General features: G+C 38.7%; 1 protein-coding gene across 3 annotated transcripts in view; it reads left to right on the top strand.

Annotated features, from left to right (window-relative positions):
• The window catches only part of RELN (reelin), a 305,906-nt gene that overhangs the window by 192,625 nt on the left and 90,798 nt on the right, over positions 1-22,483 (top strand). For 2 of the 3 annotated variants that reach the window (XM_049814132.1, XM_049814135.1), the window contains exons 14-21: positions 438-646; positions 3,636-3,764; positions 4,911-5,020; positions 7,963-8,029; positions 8,973-9,206; positions 9,790-9,951; positions 14,868-15,104; positions 20,896-21,088. In XM_049814132.1, coding sequence (XP_049670089.1) covers positions 438-646; positions 3,636-3,764; positions 4,911-5,020; positions 7,963-8,029; positions 8,973-9,206; positions 9,790-9,951; positions 14,868-15,104; positions 20,896-21,088 — 1,341 coding nt within the window. The remainder of the gene's footprint in view (positions 1-437; positions 647-3,635; positions 3,765-4,910; positions 5,021-7,962; positions 8,030-8,972; positions 9,207-9,789; positions 9,952-14,867; positions 15,105-20,895; positions 21,089-22,483) is intronic. The other variant, XM_049814133.1, reaches the window with a different exon arrangement.

Raw genomic sequence — 22,483 nt, 5'->3', positions numbered from 1 at the left:
ATTCTCACGTATTCAGACTAGACATGCCATTACCCTGTGTTTGCTTCTCTGAGCTGAAAGGCTCCAGGACAAATATCATCTTCCATTACCAACCAAGCACTGACAAAATAAACTAGTATTTTTCAGAACACAGAAGGTACAGTCTTTTCTACAGTGTCTTTACAACCAAACAATCCGATCCCACTAAAGTGATAAGCAGCACTGGTATTCAGAGTGTTAATAGCTACGCACATAGTATAAAATTATGTGCGTAGCTATTATTTGGGGTCTTCTGTGGAAAAAGGTGGCTAAAAAAGTTAACAGAAATGAAGCAAGGAGAGAGAAAAGCACATGTTTGGTTCAGCACATTTGAAGTTGCTTTTCTATGTTAAACAATACCTTGTGATCTTTGTTAATATTATTTGTTTTATTTAAGCTTGATTTAATTTCTTTTAAAGGTTCCATCTTTGGTTTCTGTTGTCATTAGTCCGGACCTGCAGACTCCCGCAACAAAGTTTTGCCTGAAGCAAAAGAGTCACCAAGGCCACAACAGGAATGTCTGGGCTGTGGATTACTTCCACGTCCTTCCAGTGCTCCCTTCCACAGTGACTCACATGATCCAGTTTTCCGTAAATTTGGGTTGTGGAACTTACCAACCTGGTAACAGGTACAACCGGCAAGATCTCTCTTTTGCTTATCAGCTTTTTAGTACCTTTTGGTTTATAACATCTACATGAGTATTTGGAATTATTTTTTCTCAGAAAGAATGAAGCCAATTAATAATGACAAATAGAAGCTGCTCAAAAGCTAATGTTTCTCCTGATCTCCACAGGCCCAGGTTTATATATCATCTCACATGCAATAAGGAGTCTATTAAATAGCTTTCCAGGTCAAAACTTGGTTTTCTTAGTCCATTATTCTGAGATATGCTCATGATTTCAGAGCAACTTTTGCTTCAGTTTCCAATGGATATGAGATTTACCTCTTAATACTGTGTACGGGGGAAAGTATTAAAGGCAGTGGCAGAAACCTGCCCTTCTGACTTCCCAGGGATTACTAATGCCACAGAGTATCTAATTCTTGTAAGGCTGGTGATAAACGGTCCTCATCTTAACGACCATCAGTGTGAGGACCTCACTGTCTGTAGACCAACCACAGAACTCTTCTGCTGGCCTCACTTCATTGGGACATTCAACATGATTTTTTCCATGGAGTTAAGGGAGAGGGAAAGGGAAAGAAAGGAGTCATTTGCTGCTCCATATTGTGTAGAATCATAGAAATGTTGGTTGGAAGGGACCTTCACAGGTCACCTAGTGAAACCTGCTGCTGCAGGTGGGGTTGTTACCAGCACAGGTCAGGTCAGCCATGGCTTTGCCTATCTATGACTTGAAAATCGCCATGGATGGTTATTGTGCTACCTCTCTGCATGACCTGCTCAAGTGAAAAAGTGTTTCCTAACATCCAGTACAAAACTCTGAAGCCACATCCTTACGGCCATTGCCCTTTCTACTGTGCTTGCCAGTACTGAGGAGAGTTTGCCTCTGCCTTCCTTGAGAGTGCCCTCTGCACCATCACAGGCTGCCGTAGGTCATCCCTCCTCACCAGGCTGACCAAGCTTGCTCCTCAGCCTCTCCTAGCTCGATGCTTGAGGCCAGGGACATCTTGGTCATCCTCTGCTCCACTTCTCCAGTTTCTTAACATCCTTCTTCAAATACGGAAACCAAACTGTCCACTGTTCCTTTTTCCTTATGTACGTGTGAGGCTGTTCATCCTGATATTTTATGAGGATTGAGTTACTTTATATTTTTCCAGAGTCAAGAGTTTAAAGTAAGATGTAGATGCTTTCACATCCATGTCCCATGGCACCTACTTCCAACTGGAAAAAGCTTCATTAGACAGTCCTAGCAACCATGCAGGGCAGCAGAATTCAAGGGGCAGCAAAAATCAAGGCATTGCACTTAAATTTGATAGGAAGGGAAAGCAGCAACATTCTTCTCCATGGAAAGTGAAAATTTTGCCTGTAAACACTCCTAGCCTGTAAATAGGTGTTGTATAAAGTCTCTGTCTCAGTCTGTTATCTGATGGGGATTAGTACATATTTTGAAAGATAATATTCTTCCTTTGTGTAAACTATTTCTGAAGCAGAAGTGAGCTTCTTCATAACAAAAGAAGCTCTAGGTCCCCATTTTCCTTATTTGTTATTCCCAAATATGGCAGCATTTCCCATCTCCTGGTGTACAGCATTATTCATAATGCTTTCATTACTGCAAATGTGAGAGACTCGCACTGAATATATGCAGTAAATATGACCCTCCAAGGTATCAGTATAGTTAAATCTGAAATAAATTAGTCAAAACCTCTATAAACCATTTTAATACACACAAGATCACAGTGATAGTACATTTAAATAAAGTAATATTGTCAGCAAATTATAATGAAAAGGAAAAGTTATAATCCAATAATTTAGTATTGAGGTGATGAATTATGACTTTTATAATGTTCCACTGATATTACTTAAAATAAAACAGAATATTACAAGCTAATTATATGGAGGAAATTACAAGAGTATTTCCGTAAAATACTAAATCCATAATAAATCAAGCACTTTCCCTATTACTTTTTCAAGCTCTTCAGAATGCAAGACAGCTAAGGTTTTCCTTACACTCCTAAATTGTAAACAATGTGTTTTTTAAAAATATCAGTGTAATAGGGAAGGAAAAATTTCTAGTAGTAGCTTTTTGAAAATTGAACTTGTCAATGAACTTTTGGGAGAATGGGTTTATTAACTCATTGACATAGATTCAGTGGATGCTCTCATACAGTTTCTAAACTATCTGTACACGGATGGTTTGGTTTACTACTAGTCCATGAAACCAGAGAACAGCAGCCTTTTTCCAAGCAAATCTGGAGTTTTCACATATGGTTATGTCACAAAATTCGTAAAAATTCACTACCGAGCGCTCCAGGCTCTGTGAGGTGGGAGGAAGCCTCCAAAGACCACTATGGCTGGGCACTCTCTGAAGGGTGCCCTTCCCCAGGTCCTCGCCACCCTCTGCAGTCCTCGGTGGGGCTGGCCGTTTTAGTGCTTTTCTGATCTCCATTTAGGCACAATGGATAAAGGAGTCAGATGACTGAGGAGTCCAATGAAGTTGATATTTATCAGCAACAGAAGGGAAGAGCCAGCCAATGCATGAATAACTAGTGGTCTTTTACCACCTTCTGAAGACGTAAAGGTTAGCAGCTGGCAGTTATAAGTGTCCTGTGCTCACATGATGCTGTCTAGCTCTGATTAATCCAAGTTTTCTCCTCATTATTTTTGAAACCATGTCTAGCTGAAATATGAGAGTAACAACAACTCACTTAGCAGCAGCAGCATAAAAACACTAGCTAGATGGTGGCCAAACAAGGTTTAGGTGTTTAAACAATCCTTAGTCTGCAGACTACCCTTTTGGTTTTTAAACACTCGGATTTGTTTCAAGTTTGTATTTTCAGGATTTGTTGTATTCAAAGTGTCCTTAAAATTATTTCATGTTTCAGCATCAGTTATTAGGAATGGCAGATTTGGTGGTTTCTCAGTGTTGGTACTTCTACATTGATTTATTTGTCAGGTAGGCTTACAGTGTCTTTCTCCTTTCTTTCCTTCACTGTGTTATAAGCGTCAGCTTGGAGTTTTCAACCAACCATGGTCGCTCTTGGTCCCTGCTCCATACCGAGTGTTTGCCTGAGATATGTGCTGGGCCTCACCTCCCCCACAGCACCATCTACGCCTCTGAAAATTACAGCGGGTGAGAGTGTTCTCTGCAAAGCTAACTGGGATGCAAGATTAGAGAAGTGAATTATAGGTGACAGAAGAAAGCAGCAAAGCACACAACCCTGTGTCATCTTTCATTTTTGAATAGCTGAGGAGAGCAAGGCAGGAGTGTTCTGGTCTCCCTGGCTGCCCAGTAATGAAATTTGAAATATATGGGGCTGCTTCTCTGGTATAATATTATTTTTCTGATGCTAAAGATAAATTACGAAAAAAAACCCCTTTGGACAGCATGCTGGTAATTAGAAGAAAAGTTATATTTTGTCAAAGCCACAAAAGTTTTCTTCTTAGTCAGAGGAACCATCAGTCAGACCCATATTTACATCCTCAGACACCTTTACTCACTTGGAATCCCAATATTGGGTTACAACGAAGCACATCCTCTGTACTTCTGCAGATGGAGATGGTTGTTAGTGTCACTTTCTTATATCAACTCTTCTCTTTATTAAGTCTCTTTGGTACTGTTCTGACCATAAAATGAACCGTGACATAGCACAAATCCCATCACTGTGTATCCTTCTGTATTCCAACTTCCACAGACACTTCAGAGCAGTGGGTTTGACTATGAGAAGCAAGTGGAGTTGAAGCATTGCTATGCTGGTGACCCTGCCATTCCTGTACCATTTTCATATGGACCATGACCCCCGATGTGCATAGGAAGTCTAGCCCCCGTGGATGATATAAGAATGTTGGTCCAGACCACAGCAGGCCAAATCCTCTGTGCCCCTCTTCTCACCCCCAAGGGTTTCCACCAAAGAGTTCAGTCATACCGAGAGGTTTAATTCAGTATGCAATTTAGGAGATATTCATTGTGATGGAGAAGTCACTACAGCGAAGCAGGTTAAGGTCTTTGCTGACTTCATGCATTCATGCAGGGGAGAAAAATGGCTGGGTTTTATGATGTAATAATTAACATTCATATTGTATGAAAATGTCATGGGCCATGTTCTTTTTTTCATTTGTATTTTCCAAAGCTGCAGTAACTTCACTGCTTCATTTGAGCAGATTTTAGAATTAAAAATTCTCACAAAGCTTCCAGTATAAGTAAACATATCTGCAAAACATACAGTTGCTTAACGACTATCAATGTAAAATGCTAGCATTTGTGTTATATGTATTTCAGGTGGAACCGAATAACTATTCCCCTTCCCAATGCTGCATTAACAAGTGACACCAGGATCCGATGGAGACAAACAGGACCAATCCTTGGAAATATGTGGGCAATCGATAATAGTTAGTATTCTTATACTTGATCATGATACATCAGAAGAGTAAATTTGTATGTGCTGCTTCAAGTAAATATATTTTCCACAATCACAAGTCAAAGGATTTTCAGTTTGTTAAATTCCTTTTCTTCTTATCTGCACTTGGTAACAGATGCATTTTGAAGCTAGAGCAGAATTCTGTTATTTGAAAAGACAATAGCCTAGTAGAGTACCCTTTTTTTTTTCCTTTTAATTGAATACTTTCCAGGAAAACATATTGCTGGCAAGGGCTTAATATAACATTTCCTCTAACTGCTTAGTTCTACTTACATAAATAGGTACTACACGACACTATTAAGGACATGTACTGCACCAGACTAAGCAATAGTTACAGCATCTGGGACATATTTTTCCTTCTGGACATAGAAGACCATCATAAAGCAATGCTGCTACCAAAACACTGACAAAACTTTTACATTGTTTACAGTACCTTCAGGGGGAAAGTACCATCTGTCTCAGGGAACTGTTCTTCTTTTAGGAAATTATTTTTCACTAACTTGTTCTTAAATGGATGTGGAGAACTGGGAGGAGCTTATATTGACTCATATGATTATAAAACGTAGTGCACAGGATAACCAGGGCCAGTCTTGAAAGGAAATACTTTAAAGCACAGAAAAAGGTTTTAGCAACACAGGATATAATAAATACAATGTATGAAATGCAGAAATAAGCATGATTGAAAGGGCTAACTATGAGAAGGTGCAAATTTTTTTAGCTTGCTTATTAGCCCTAAATGACTTGGGACTAAGTAAAACTACATCCAGAATTTGTTTTGTTAGATGTGTGAAGTATGTAATTTAAAGATTACAGTGATGTACAATTGCCCATGAAATTTTGTAGTGATTCCCAATAAGGTTTGATATGGAGCCTGGGAATGGTAAACAGTTACATTTTGCAAAATTATTAAAATAGATTAATGCCTAGTATTGAAAAGAAAATCCTTGAAGCTGATAAGGTAATGCCACAAATGAAAGTTTTTCACAAAAAATAATGAAAATTATTCTCTTAATCATATTAATGGGAAGTAGCATCATCTTGACATTCTGGATAGAGTATTAATGCTTGTCTTTAGAGACATCAAAAAGAAAGTAAAATGAAGGGAAAATTTAGGTATATAAACATAAGAAGATGTCTATAAGTATCTGCAAAGATGACTTGCTACCTAACAAAATGCAAACTGTAAGTGTTGGAGACACACATAGATATTCACAGAAAGAAGAGTAAGATGAAATCAATCCAAGGGTCCAAATTCTTTACAACAGAGCAAAACAAGATTTTGAAAATCACTGGACGATTCATATATCTGCACTACCTTTGCTTGTAGAACAAAATACAATTCCATCAAAGGATGCTGCATGCTCCAGTGTGTACCATCTCAAAAGAAGTTTTACCAACTATCTGCCTGCTCCAAAATTTGTTTGAGGTGTAGAACCATGATACGGGAATCAAGTCTTAAAGATGAACATGTTTCTGAGGTTTTGCATGCCTCCTTTGTTAGATACTAGCGAAACTGAAGCTTTACACTGTATTGTAGGGAAAGACTTATAAATATTGGAACAGAACTCAAATTCTTGAAGAAAGGAAGATTTTCAAGGATTCAGCACTCTTGACTTCTAGCTTCACAACTGTTCCTTATGTAAATTAAGTTTTAAATGAAATCTGGAAGCTGGCCATCTTTTAGAAACACTGGAAAACTGCCAGTTTCCATAAAGCTTTTTCACTTTTGAACGACATCATTGCATCTTTAACCCTTCTACTTTTACCACCCCCTCAAAAAGACCTCAAAAGACACAAATAAATCAAACAGAACAGAATTTTTCCACCATGAAAAGTGAGAAAATCTAGAAATCACATGAAATCTGATGGGGAGTAAGTTACAGGGAGTAGCTAACAGGGATTTAGAGTGCATCTGCCAGGGAGTACTGACACACTGCTGTGACGGGCATCATAAAACTAGGAGAGGGAATAAGTACTGCTTGTTACAGATGATTTCAAATTGGTGGCTATTTGGATGACATTCCAAAAGCCACAGTGCAAGTGGATAACTACAAGTAATAGTCATTCTTCAACAGAAAAGATGACCACTATTCTTGGTTAAGGTCTGTTTATCATATTGTATTGAAAGAACATTGCCCACAAGTTGTGCTTTGGGCTACACCCAGATTAATGCATTTGATCTATACCCAGATTATTGCTTTTGTTTATAGTAGTGCAATGAGATGTAGATTATACTGAGATTTGCTCATCTTTCCATCCTTCATATTTTTCACAAATTATCAACCCTGTCAATTAGGAGTCATTGGAAGAAGATGAAGTAAAAGAGTAAAACAAACAAGTCTGGAGTATTTTTGAGCGCATATGATTTGAGTTTTATTCAGTTTGGAACCATCAGTGAAAGTGTGTCATACTTAATATTTACTTAAGACATATCAGGGCAGGTTCTAATTCAATATTAAGTCCAGTGCAGTTAACTATGTGCATTTCAGTGAGAGAAGCAGCAGCATATTTTTAAAATCTACAAGATTGCTATTGGAATGTACTGATATATATATATATATATATTGGATTATGTCTCCGAAATAAGATGAAGAAAAGGGAAAGCAAGAAAATGGTCAATGCATAGCAAATCATCTGATCTCATTCACAGTCTTAGAAAAATCAGGTACATTAATTAAAACATCACTAGTGTCTCAAGCCCACAGATAGACATTACCTATTAAATAATAAATTGTCCCTGGCTATCCTTGACACAGTCAAATGCATTTTACCCTTTTGTAGACCTCTTGCAGCTAGTGGGATTAAGATAAATACACTAACGGTATGATCAGGCCTATATACTTTCTTGTATTCTTTATATTCTGTTTATCACATAACATAACCCTTCATTCAACTGATTTCTTTTCTCTGCAGTTTATATTGGTCCAGCTTGCCTCAAATTCTGCTCAGGGCGAGGACAGTGTACTAGAAATGGCTGCAAGTAAGAGTTATAATTCAGTATATAACTTGTATTCAATTTCTGTCACATAGTTCACTTGATGATCTGAAAGTTGAAGTGATTTTCATTTCACCCCTTGCTTTTTGAGATGACTAAATATAAAACTAGCATAGTCCTCAGAACGCATAAAACTCACTGGAGAGCTAAAGATCAATCTTTCTAAACGGCAGCATATTTAATATTTTTTTAATAATTTTCTTTTGGGAGAGAGTCTAGCTTTCATTTCACCTTAAAATGTGCTACAGAGCATGCTGAAATGTCAGTGATGCATGCTATATACTGGTTTTAGAGGTGATTTGGGACTGTATCACTTTTATATTAAATTTTGGGAAAGAATCACAATTTTCATAGTTCTAATATCCTGTAGCCTAACAGACCTCAAGGACAGAAGGTCAGCACTCCACTTTTTTCTGAAAGTCAGGCTTGTTAAAAGGGTTCCAGCCTAAAAAGTAAAGGTACTTACTCAAAACCAGTAAGCACATTCAAAATTTAGGTGTAACTATTTTTAGGTATTAACAAGAACGTGACCCACAGGGCATTCTGTTCTGCTACTCAATTTCTTGTAATCACATGTGACATGCTACAGATAAAAGCAAATTAATATATGTGAACAACTGTAAATTATGTCAGCAGTATTTTTGTTCCAAAAAATGAATAAAAATATTTCCGTATTGCTTTTAATGTGTAGATTGGTGGGGTGTTCACAACTGTGATTTTTTAAAATTGGAAAAGTAAGTACTACCTAAAAGAAAGCCATTGGCTATGCAACACTAAATAAAGTTTAAAGAGGTTCTTGGTCCTTAGATTTGAGAGGGACTTTGTAGGCATCTTCAGTTCATGAACTGCAGCCACTGTGTTGGTCTGCCAACCAACCACCGGAGAAGATGGGTCATTAATTACGCTGTTCAATCTTCCTCACCCGCAGGTGCGACCCCGGCTTTTCAGGGCCAGCATGTGAAATGGCATCGCAGACCTTTCCCGTGTTCATCTCTGAGAGCTTTGCCAGCTCCCGCCTCTCTTCCTACCACAATTTTTACTCCATCCGGGGGGCTGAGGTCAGCTTCGGCTGTGGGGTCCTGGCCAGCGGCAAGGCCCTGGTCTTCAACAAGGATGGGAGGCGCCAGCTTATCACCTCCTTCCTTGACAGCTCCCAGTCCAGGTGAGAGGAAAAGAGCAGTAAAGTGAGGGAAAGAAATGGGGGAACCCCTTCCCTTCCAGCTACGACCTTGTGTATTATTAAGCTGATTGTTTTAGCAGGAAGAGAAGTTTTTTAAAAACTCCTAGTTCCATATTTTAATGGTGATTTCATAGCCTTGCTTTTCCTCCTCCTGCTTTGTAAACAACAGAGCCCAAAACAGACTGGAGGGAAGTTGTTGTACAGCAAGGATGGAAAATATGAAATGTTAATATCAAACCTGAGTGTCAAAGCCAAGTGCTAATTAATTATTTATAAGATTGTGTTTATTTGACAGCTTGTGGCAGCTGATTAGATCCATTCACTATCTCTCCCTCCCCTTCAGTGCCTAATAAATAATTAAATGCTGTAATGATTGGCATTTTTTAACTATGTGTGCCACATTGCATTACTTGACAGTAAAAACAAATTGCGCGTACAAAACCCCATAATTGATATTTATCAAAATTTGTCTAGATTGAAAAGATCTGAAAACAACCTGGTTAGGAGAAAAAAACACCCACTAGGCAAATGGTACCCTATAAATATTTGTGTAATTCTGATCCAGGTTCCTGCAGTTCACACTACGCCTGGGCAGCAAGTCGGTACTGAGTACCTGCAAAGCACCCGACCAGCCTGGGGAAGGAGTGCTGCTGCATTACTCCTACGACAATGGGATTACCTGGAAACTACTGGAACACTATTCTTATCTCAACTACCATGAGCCAAGGTATATACATAAATATTACAAGGAGTGTTATCTACATGCAGTTAATGCTGGTAGTGGTAGTCACTGCAATGCAGAGAGTAAGTACATCTGCCCACATGGTATGGGAGTGAGTGGAATGAAGATCTTTTACTTCACACTGAAAAGTTATCGCTTTTCCTTAAAATTTTGCAGCTGTTCTGGGCACTTCCCATTTTTGCCTGCCTCTATAAAAATGAACACATGGATTTAATGGCATTTGAGTCTCAGGTGACGTGACAGAACAAGCTGAGGCAGTGTGGGATGAGGAGTAGAAATGTACTTGTGGGAAATAGGGGCATGTCTCTTCCCATGGAAGCAGTCACTTGTAAAGAAAAATTAACATAAATTGTTTGTAGCTTTGAAGCCATAGATACCATCACTACACCATCCTCTGGGATTAGCAGTTTGTAGGTAGCGCGGGACAGCTGAGACAAAATCCAACTGTGAGGGTCTCTCCAGGTCAGCAGGGAAATTGCACCTGCTCCCATTGTGAGGGGGGTTACATGACTTTGTGCCTGTGCCTGTGGGTTGGACTTGGTGCCCTGGGAGGACCTGCTGGTGACTGTGCCTGGGAATTGTACAAATCATGAAGAAGCTGAACAAAGCGCTCGTCTCATCTAGCAGCATCTATGCTTGGCACCAGATTAGAGAGGAATGTATCTGATGTATTTAGAGAAGAAGGTATTCTTTACTGTTACATTTGTGAGACCATCCACCAATTTTCATAAAGCAATGCAAAATCAGGAGTCTCCATGAGCATACCAGTACCGCAAGCCCAGAACAATCTGGGCTGGCTCTGTGCAAACCCACTCAAACCTGGAAGCATCCACCTTCACGGGGTTCTGCCAATAGAGCCAATAAATCCCAATGAAATGAGATTCTCTGCAAGGGGGCATGAGAGGCAGAGCCGACAGTGGCATCATGCGTCCCATCCCAGCTGGTCCATTCCTGCCCAGGGATGTCTTTGCACTAGGTATTGCCCTGCATCCTCTTCTCTACTCCTCCACGCAGTTCCAGGATAAGGCCTGAGTCAACCCCAGGTAGACAGTCTACATGTCACTTTAACTATGTATAACTTTCATTATTTGTATTTATTGAGCTCAGATCAGTGCATTTTAAAAAAAAACACCTAGATTTCCTCATCTTGTTAATAACTCAGTACAAAATATACAATATACAAAATGTGATTAAGAATATCCTAATGGAAAAAAACCTTGTAACATTAAATATATTTCCCAGGACCTGTAAGAAATATTGAAAAATCTGAGAGGAATGACTGTATTTGGTAGAAGTATACTGCATGTGGACTTTAATTTCTGAAGTTTTAAATGTTTCCAAAGGAAAGATCCTACAAACTGGAACACTCATAAGCCTTCTTCAAAATTTCTTTTCCTATCCTTTATTGTAGTCACATATATATTTTATATGGCCCTGTTTCTAATTCTTAGATTCAAGATTACAGCTGTAGGAATTCTATTTCCCTAAAGGTTTTTAATATATAGCACTATGAAATTTTTATAACAAAAAGGAAAATACACATTCCGGTGACTGATTTTAATGAAGTTTAAGATATAAATGTAGTAAATTATATTGATGCCAGAGACCTTTTTTGCTTTTTGAGATTAAGTATGAAACCCAATTTCTGTTGTTCTGACAGGGCAAAGAGCTAAGCACAACATACACAGGTTAGAAAGGTTTTGCTGTGGGATATGTATAGTCCACTCTGGGTAGACAGAAAAATGACAGACATACAAATCTGAAGATAATGCTGGCAGTAATTATGATGAAGAACATGAAGAAAGCTTCACCTTTTCATATTATGTTGTCTGAATATATCAGCATTTTTGGTAACATAGATGGACTGCTGCAAAGTTTGGTAATCAATCTGTAACCAGAAATTTAATTAATCTTCAGTCATACAAAAAATAATTACACATTTAATGTTCTGCTGAAAAGGTGCATTTAATCTGCTAACATTTGACAGCTGCATTTTTCTTCTGAGCAGAACAGCGGTGGCTTTTCAATATTAGGTATGCGCATAGCTTGAAAGAATGAGATCAGAGCAAAGGTCTCCCAGCTGGTTTTTAAGAAATCTAATGGTAGCTGGTAATGTTAGTAGGAACACTTTTCTTCTCTGCAGCAGAAAAGTCATTAGCAAGAATCCCCCTCCCTCTCCATCTATCTCCAACAAATCAAAACCAGACAGGAGAAGCTGTTATAACTGGAGATGTAGTCAGGTTCTGCATACTAAATGTATGTGCCATAGATGGTGGTTTACACCAACATTTTAAAATTGTGTTTGCTTAATCCCCTGGGATGATAAATTTGTTTTAACATGTGTTAAATATTTTAACACCAATGGGTGTATCAGTGGTGTATGTCATGATTTAGGATTTTCTGTAAATTACTGTCAGTGAGAATTAGTGTCCACGTGGGTAAGCTTATGAGAGTTAAAAGTGAAAGGGAAGATGCAGGCATCAGAGACAGCCACCAGCAGAGAAATATGCCCAGGATTATAACAGAGCATTAGCTCACACAAGTGCCAAGTGCTTCACAGCATATGCTGGATACAGTGCTCCTCCTAGCCAGGGTACCGGCTTTCCTCAGGTTCACCGTACTGAACCATGGAAGACAAAATTATCGGTTCCTTTTAGCATCAGTAGCTATTTAGTGTCATTTGTGCCTATAAAAATTGACCCCTAAAGTCATAGAGCTGCTGCTTATTAGGGAACCCTTGGTAGAAAGAAAGTCCTTGTAATTTGTTCACGTGCCAGAGAGTAATAGGGCTTGGTCTTTCTCTTAGAAGGCTATGAAGTCATTCAGGCATGTTTATTTGAGTGGCAAAAGAAATGTATCCATCATACATAAAGTGTGCTCACTGCTGGTCCCTTGCCATGGGGACACGGCAGCGGTCACCTCTGGCTGTCCCTCAACACTGCTCTGCAGCCTACAACTGGCAGAAAGCAGCTCCTAGAAACGCCAGGACTTTCTGAGTGCTTCCCACCTGTTTAGCCAAGCCATTTGATTTTTTTCTTGCTAATGGATTAACATATTCTTCTTTAAAATCAATGTGACATTAAACAACAGTATTATAAGTATACTCTTCACAAGGTCAGTTTAGCAAGTCATTTTTAAGAGTGTGGTTTTGCAGTAAGAGCACTTCAGGCACAAGACTGTTTCATATGCGCAGAACAAAACATTGTAACAGGCAGCTTAGAAAGCCTTAAATCTGGAAAAAACTTCGTGCTAAAGGATAAAATTATGTTTCCGGTTTACCTGATTTGTCATTTTATCCACATTTCCTGTAAGAGAGAAAGAAGAACATCAGCTACATGATGAGCTTGCCAAAAACCCTTTTGCCAGCAAGTAACTGTACACCGATGGAGACAAATGTCCCCGTTGCCAGTCTGTTTCACAGCTCACGTGCGTTGCATGGGGCACCATGGTCATGGTGATTTATGGAGCTTTCAAGAAGGTGTTGTTGCTGTGGCAATTAACGCGTGCTCCCTGCTGCTGTGTATGATAATTGCTCCTGGAAATTAGATATTACTCTTAATTTTCTTTGCAGTTTGTCAATTACAGGTTTGTTGTCATAGCTGCCATGACAAATCAGGTGACCTTGCATACCAGGAGAAGAGCCTGGGACTCACCTCCGGTTGCATCTCTATGCATAAACTACAGAAGAGAAGTGTTTCCCATAAAAGACTACACGTAATCACACTGCCTGACAAGCTGAACCTTTTCCACTTGAATGTGGCAATTTACAGGAGTGGGTTCTTCTAGGACAAGAGCAACACAGGCAGGATGTCAGTGCTGTGCAGAAACAAGCACAGATGTTAAAAAGATGCATGTCTTCAGATCAGGATAAAATCCACTGAGTCTGCGAAAATGGAGCTGGAATTCATAAGTCCTTGTCAGCTGATCATCCATTTGCCAGTCCAAGTTCCTGGGCTTCAAATGGAGGGCATTCTGGTTTCTTCTGGCAAGGAAGAGCACCTTTAAATTTACAGAGAAGTCCACAGTAGCAGCAAAATTCACAAAGCTGGTGGAAACTCTTTTTTATGGCTTTTACACATGGCTGTCTTTCAATAAATACATTGACTACCAAGAGAACTAATGATTCCCCTGCCCCTGTCACTAGTAGAAGCTGTACCAGTAGATGCTAAGGTATTTGTGGGCTGAATTTAACCCATGATTTTTAGGGCCAGTAAGAAAAAATAACGATAAAATACATCCCTATGGAATTAATACAAACAGCAAAACTTTTGTCGTGGTTTAACCCCAGCCAGCAACTAAGTACCATGCAGCCACTCACTTACTTCCCCCACACCCAGTGGGATAGGGGAGAGAATTGGGGGGGGGGGGGGGGAGGGGGGGGTGTGGAAGGTAAACTCATGGGTTGAACAGTTTAGTAGAACAGAAAGGAAGAAAATAATAATGATAATAATAGCAATCATAAAATGACAATAATAAAAGAAATGAAATATACAAACAAGTGATGCACTATGCAATTGCTCACCACTTGCCAACCAATGCCCAGTTAGTTCTCAAGCAGTGATCTCCCCCTCCAGGCCAACTCCCCCCAGTTTATATACTGGGCATGATGTCACATGGTCTGGAATACCCCTTTGGCCAGTTTGGGTCAGCTGTCCTGGCTGTGTTCCTTCCCAACTTCTTGTGCCCCTCCAGCCTTCTTGCTGGCTGGGCATGAGAAGCTGAAAAATCCTTGACTTGGTATGAACACTACTTAGCAACAACTGAAAATATCAGTGTGTTATCAACATTGGTCTCCTACTAAATCCAAAACATAACACTGTACCAGCTACTAGAAAGAAAATTAACTCTGTCCCAGCCAAAATCAGGACAACTTTCAATAATAGTTTTGGTTTGTTTTCCAGAATAATATCAGTGGAGCTGCCTGAAGATGCAAGGCAGATCGGCATTCAGTTCAGATGGTGGCAACCATATCACTCTTCTCAAGGTGAAGATGTGTGGGCGATCGATGAAATCATCATGACCTCTGTGCTTTTCAATAGCATCAGTCTGGACTTCACCAACCTAGTGGAAGTCACACAGTCTCTGGGATTCTACTTGGGAAATGTTCAGCCCTACTGTGGACATGACTGGACTCTTTGGTGAGAACCACATATTCATTTCTGTTCTACTTTTGTTTTCTTTGTCTATTCGTCCTGCTAAGAACAAAGTGATTTCTGCAAATGAGTCTTTCTGGCAGCTCTTCAGAGTAATTGTCTCATCCTCACATTATGGACAAAAATACAGTTGCTAATCTAATTGCAATTAGCAGTAAGTTTTTACACCCCCTTGCACAGAGATTTATGTTTGATGGGAACCTTGAATGTAGCATTCTTACCCCACAAATTATTTAAAGAATATCCTAATAGAAACGATTTGGAAGATTTTCATAATCTTGGCTTAAAATACAGTCTGGTTAATATGGATGTACAGGTTATGAATTAATCTGTTAAGCACAGGCCCTGAATATTTTGTAAGTGATGTTCAGATCTGTTTACATAGCCATTAGATTACACTCCAAAAAGGAAAGGCAGCAGAATGTTGGTAGAATGACATTAGTTATTTGTAGTTATTTTGTCTGGTATTATATCCATTTAGTCATTTACACTGTGATCAGCATTATGACATATTGCAATTATGCCCAAAATGTGTACAAAAGCAAGAAAACATCACCTGCCCCAAAGCAAAAAAAAAGGCAAGAAAAGAAAAAGAAGTGACAAACAAAGAAAAAGAAAATTCTGTTATGACTGTAAAAATAAGCTTTTTTAGTAAAACGTTAACCTGCTTCACAAAAATTAAATGCTGGAGCACATAAGTGTAACATTTGGAATTAATACAAAGGAAGCTCAATTTAATCTCTGTGTTTTGATTAAAACCAAGTAAGTTTCATGCTAGTCTGATCAACATGTAAACCCAGTACAGCTTTAATCAGCATAGATGTATTTATTTGGAGAAGGTACAATCACAGTAATTATAGAAAACCTCAAGAAAATATAAACAATTTTAGCATCCCCATGGACACTCAGAGAAACAGTGTTGCAATTTATTAACAAGTATCTCTGAGCAATCTGATTTGACTTTCTGATCATCTGTCAAACTAAAAGGAGGTGCCTTAGCAGTAGGAACAACACGGAATGTGTTCTAGCGGTGATAATGAGGCAGTAGAAGCACCATTAACCACTTTAATAAGGACAAGGAAGGTACTCGCTGCTCATTAAAATGAAACAACATGTTAGGGCTCAAACTGTTTGCATCTTCTTCATCAAAGAGTTGGAATGAAAGCCCTTTAATGACATTGTTTTCCTTCTGTTCTTGTAAGACCACTTTATGGGGGGGGGGGGGGCAGGGGACAGGTTATTTAAGATAGCAGAGGTTCCTCTATTTTCCTCCTATAACTCTAAATCAGAATCGAAATAATAAATGCTAAGCTAAATTCTCCATCCCATATATTGGCTAAGATTTGTAGTCCTCAGTCGTAGTGTAAATGTTGAACTTTTAATGCATCAAATAAAGAATCAAAGCTTTGCAATATTTCCTTACTATTTATGTGTAAGTATTTTTCATTATCACTAGAAGACATGAACTCTATCCTTCACTGACCTTGTTTCTCTCAAGGGAAATTTTTAAACTTACACAAATTCTGTACAAATGGCTGCTAGTTAAATTAATTATTGTTGGCTTTTCCCAGCTGTGAGTCCATTTGGTTCTCATTTTCTAACTCATGACTTTCTATGAGCATAGTTTGCAGTAGCACTGACACCATCCTCTTGAGAAAAGTCTGACAACAGCTTTTTCATTAGTAGTACTATGGTAAATATGCTATAAATCATTTTACAGGGTGTCATCCCCAGGCCCGTTTTCACTGAATTGCCTTTAATTGTCTATTAGGCCTCTGTTTCTGCCTCAGAATCTGTAAATCTGAAATATTTATCCTTAAAATTGGCAAAAACTTAAAACTGAGGAGGGTGATTTTTATTTTTATTGAAGAGGAAGGTTGTTCTTTTCTATACCTGGCTTCATTTAGAAAAGAGGGGTATGTTGATATACATACTTTTTGAGCAAAGGTGATTTTTGAGTGTTTTATAATTGTCTATATCTGGAACAGTCACTTTATTTGATCATAGTCATCAACGTGCAGTTTCAGATTGGTTCTTAGACTTTATTACAGCAAGTGTGCTGAGAATACTGAAAGAACTACAGAACACTTTTAAAATTAAATGTTTGATGACGTACATTAACTCATCACTACTCCAAAATGCTCATACACAGGCAAGGTTTTGACCCAAATGCCTCTGGAGCATTACAGACTACTTACAACCACCTGCTGAAATGCATTTAAGTAATGATAAGGATACTAACACTTTTTCTTTTTTTTAAAAATATTCATCTGGACACAAATAAAATAATGTTCTGTAATTAAACTGTCTTCAGTCAGATTATGACATTATGATTTAACTCAATGTAGCGGACAATAGACAATAGAGTGTCCCACTGTCCCTAGAGCAGCCTGGGGTAAGACTGTAAATCTGGCTCGTAATGAACTATCCTCATGCAGCAATGTAATACAGTTGCTCTACATCAGCTTGATAGTTCACCTGTGTTTATAAAATGTTTTGTCTTTTAGATTGATTATTACTCTGTAATGTGCAGAAAGTTTCTTTCAGGTAATTGACTTAATTAAAATATAGTAATACGTTTAGGAATTATTTAGCAAAATAGGTATGATGTGATGTAAAAAGACATTTATGTCTCCTGCCTTTGATGGAAGCAAAGCTGGGGCTAGCATAAGCATTTGCCCATCACGTCAATATTCTCGGTCAATGCAGCTTTACAAAACCAGCTACATCCATGTGGTTTTTCAGTATTCCTGAAAGTACCAGCCATGAAAACGTGGTAACCCTGGGGATCTCAGAGCAATTTGGAGCAGCACAGATTGGCTGACATTGGCTGTGATATCATTCCCAGAAGTACCAATTAGTTGGCAGTGCTTGGAGGGAGAGCAATTGTTCTGAGGGCACCTATGTGTATTGTGTTCCTGCGCCTTCACAGGTCTAATTATATACACACTAGAAACCAACCCACAGCTACATATTTATACAAAAATGTAGCCTCTGCATTCTCATTTCTGAAGATTTTTTAGTTAATTATTGTTATGCTAGGGACATTACTCTGTCTTTTACAAAATCTGGAAACGTATTCCAGCTGTGTCACTCCCAGAACAAAGAAAACATTTGGTATTCCAGCAGAAGAGCATACCCCTAACCACATACACAGGAGAGCTGGAGAGCAAAGAAGTGGCAAGTAAGGTGGAGCCCCCACCTTTAATGCTACCCTTGTTCAGCTGGAGGCAATTTGTGGATGATAAAGGTCTTTGTGAACCCATAGTGTGATTTCCTCTCCTGAAAAGAGCTTCTTATGGAGTATCACAGATTGTCTTCATCTCATCACTAGCTTCCTTTTTCACATTTCTTTAATATCCATTTTAAAGAGTTGTTTTGACTTTAAAACAATGCTTACTTAACATACTGTGTAAAATTTCCAGGGCTAAGTTATTAAATAAAAATTAATACTAAACTTAAAGTATTTTAATCATGACCTGAATGCCACCAGTAAAGAAGATTAGCGTTTAAGATCTTTTTTTTCTAGTTTTACACCAGTAATATTGAATAGAGGGAATTTTTGTGGAGACAAAGACAAAATGGAATATTTAATTCTTTGCACCTATACTGAGTACCAGTCCTTCACTTGTGTTCCATCACTTTGGGGAAGACAGCTTCTGGGCAGATGCTTCATCAAACAGTTTAGTTTTAACTCCTTTATTCTGTTCAGATGAGCTTTAGGTAACTGTGATGTGTTGTGCCCAGGTTTATGTGTGCAATGCCAGATCATTTTCCAAAGCATTGCAACATATAACTTTCGGCTGATTACACTGCTCATGGCTGACTGATACCTGAAGAGCCTGGTTGTACTGGCACAGATTTCCCAAGGTAAAACTTCGATTTCCCACATCAGCCATGAAATTTCAAGGTGTGTTGTAGAAATTGAAACTGTGTCAGACCAAGTCAGCTTTACCTTTTAAATTTGCAGGTTTTTGTCATTTTGAAAAATACAAGATAAAGTTTGGAAGAAAAATAAATTCAGGCATTACCCAAACAAATTCTTCTGAGATGCATTCAGTTCTAACAATGAAGCCACAAACCATAGGTTGCCAGCTGGACCACTGACGAGCATACATTATATCCTCTGCTCAACTTAAAATTATCCTTCCTATTGAGAAGAAAAACACTGACAACACTGGGTGAAAGAGCAAACAGCTGAGATACAGTTTTCCAAGGCAACTTACTGCCTTCTGGTCCAGTTGTCCATGACAGTGCCCCAACAGTGAAGGGAATGTCCATCCACAGTCACTGCCTGGTGCTGATCACGTAGACTAGGTAGTTTCATATGGTGCCATGAGTCGGATCATCCTTCAGGAAATGAAGTCACAGAGAGCAAGGTCAGAAAGTAAAAAGGAGCCTGGATCTTAACTTGTGCCAAGCAACAGCTATTTGATAATGACAAAAGTAATGTCAGCTTTCAGTAATTTCTTCTAAAGCTTTAAGGTAGAATGCTGACATTTATGGCTTGACTGCTCTTTCTGGAAAGGACGCTATAGAAAACAGCGTGGGTCGGTGAATTAGTTTAAGAGTGCTAAGTAACACTGACTTGTATTCCTAGTCCTTACACCAACTTCATTGTGACCTTGATTTTTACAGGGTAGAAGCTAATAAGTTTTATTGTATGATATTGAAATATTAGGATTTCTTATTTAAGATGATAAACTGTAACTTACTTGACCATAAGGACAACCTTGAACTAGATTATTCTCTTCATCACCACTGTCCTGAATGTAGCTTTTTATTTTTGCATCATGATTTGCAGTGATTTTTCTTTAAAAAGATGCAATCCCTATCCTAAATTGTTCATGTTTAAGAACAGTCTTAGAAAATGTTGAAGGTGAAAGAACTACAGTACTTCTGAAGACACTAACTAAACATCTCAAACTAAGGAGAGGGAGGCGATTTCTTTCTTAAAAACATTCTGTTTTGAAGCCTAGTGTGCAGAATTCAAAGCTTAAGTTGTTGTTACTTCCTCCTTATACCTCTCTTGCATTTGACTTTTTTTTTTCCTTTTGAATAGTGCATAGAAGAAAAACCTGCATTTAAATTGAAATAACCTTGTAATTTCATATATATTGTGTTACCATGTATGTGATAACTGGGTACCTTGTATCACATATGAGGCTTGTTGTGTTCCAAACATTACTACTGACAAAATTATCTTCTCCATTCCACTGGATAATAGAACTCTTGTATCAGTACATCCTGCAGAAAAGAAGCTGAGGACAGGTGATATTAATTCTGAAAGACAGTCAAAAGTCAGTGAATGCATTGTATATAGAATCACTTGAAAATCAATGGAATGAAAAGTCTATGTAATAAGGATACTTTAAACTAAACACAATGTATCTTTACTGTCCAGTGCTTGCATGAAATTACAGCTGTTACTGTGACATGACCTTAGGCAATGGACACTCCTGGGGAATGAACTTCTTTTGTGTTGTTTTTTCTGTACATTATCCTTTCCTTGATCCTAACTTGATCATTAATACAAAGAGCATATAGTAAGAACTAACAGAATTATTCAGTGTTTCACACTCTGGGATACATCAAGGCCTTCCTTGTAATTTGCAGAAGTACCAACAGAAAGATGCTTCTGCACACGGTCTCATCCCATGCACCAATCTCCAGAACCAAGAAGGAAGCATCACTGTAGTTAACCCAGAACCACTTCTACTGTTCCCTTCAGAATTATTGTGGGGATGGATCCTGATTCTTTCCTTACATCTCTCAGTTTTACAGGAGATTCGAAGTTAGCTTCTAGCATGCGCTATGTGGAGACCCAGTCTATGCAGATCGGAGCTTCATATATGATACAGTTCAACTTAGTGATGGGCTGCAGTCAGGCGTTTACTCCTCATATGGACAACCAGGTGAAACTGGACTACTCCACCAACCATGGCCTCACGTGGCATCTTGTTCAGGAGGTGAGGCTGGCAGCAAGGACATTTGTCTTCCATAAAATCTGCTTAGACAAAGATCATCTGAAATATTCTTGTGGCATTGAACGAAGGGAGATGTTTTCCTCATTCCCCTTTCTATAAAAAAATTCTCAGTTGGAATCAGTCAAAATGACTAATAAACTGTTCTTCGTGATATTTGGAAGAAAGGTATCTGAGAGCCTGAAACACAAAATTGTGACAGGAATGGACCAAGGCTGAGAAAAGAACTGGGGCACAGATAGACAGAGCTACAGAGTAATGGCCAAGATCTGTCCTGTGCTATTGCTTTGTTTTTCAAAGCAAAATGCATCTACTGTTTCCTGGAATTTAAATGGATAGAAATTTTTTCTGCCCTTGTGCGCAGCGATTTCGTAAATGGAAAGCGCATTCCTTTGGGGGATTGTAATGTAGAGCCTTTCATCTCCCATCCCTGGTTCAAACACAGTCCAGGGCCGTAATGACCGGCTGTTTCCCCATCTCTGCTAGAAGTGCAAATAGCAGTGTTGGCTGCTATTTCCCCATGTGGCTCAGCCCTGTCTCAGCACAAATGCGAATAGCGCATTTGGGCATAATTTGTGCTTTTGTTTTCCATCTTAGATGGCAAGCTGGACTTTCCCTGGCCTCAGGGTGAACTAACCAAGGTCCTTCAGCTGCCTCTGAGCAGATTCAGAGGGTGCCAGAGAACTTGTCCTGGTGCATTTTCACAGAGGGATTTGAATGTCCTGTCCCACATCTTCTGTGAGCAAAGAAAGCATTGTCCTGTTACCTTTTGCCATGTTGTGTTTCAACACGTTTACTTTGGTGGGCGGAGTGGAGAAATGGCAATAACTGAATTGTTAAATGTTGCAAATCCAAGTAATGCTTTTTTACCTTAAACAGAATTCAGAGGAAAGGTATAAACATGGTATTTCAAATTACTTTCATGCCTTTTATACCTAGCAGGCATCATCATGGTGTCCAAGAACAGTTCCTAGTGGTGGGTGCTTGGGTTTTGTCCTTGCCATCAATGGAAAATCAGTTGCCTTCAGATTGTAGTGCTCCTTTCCTCTCTCAGCGGAGCTGAGTTCAGAGAGAGAACTTGCAGCCAAATCATTTTTCTCACACCACCCAAGTTGCTGTGATAAAAAAGTAATAGAGAAGGCTATTTGTAGTATATTTCAAGGATGTAATCTGGCAAATACACAAAACACTAATTAATTAAAATTTTTGAAAGTTTTGTTTGCTTCGAAGGACTGATCAGATCCTGTTTTGTAAGATCTTTCAGGGGAGATGAATCAACAAAAAATGTTTGAAAATTGCTGGAAAGGAAACAAAGCCTTTAGAAAATGTACTGAAAAAAAAACCAAAACAGAATAAGCTATCAGATCTTCATTTCATAGT

The sequence above is a fragment of the Accipiter gentilis genome, chromosome 11 (genome assembly GCF_929443795.1).
Source record: "Accipiter gentilis chromosome 11, bAccGen1.1, whole genome shotgun sequence".
Taxonomy (NCBI): domain Eukaryota; kingdom Metazoa; phylum Chordata; class Aves; order Accipitriformes; family Accipitridae; genus Astur; species Astur gentilis.
Note: the sequence above shows the minus strand (reverse complement) of the source record. Positions and strands in the feature narration are given on the sequence as shown.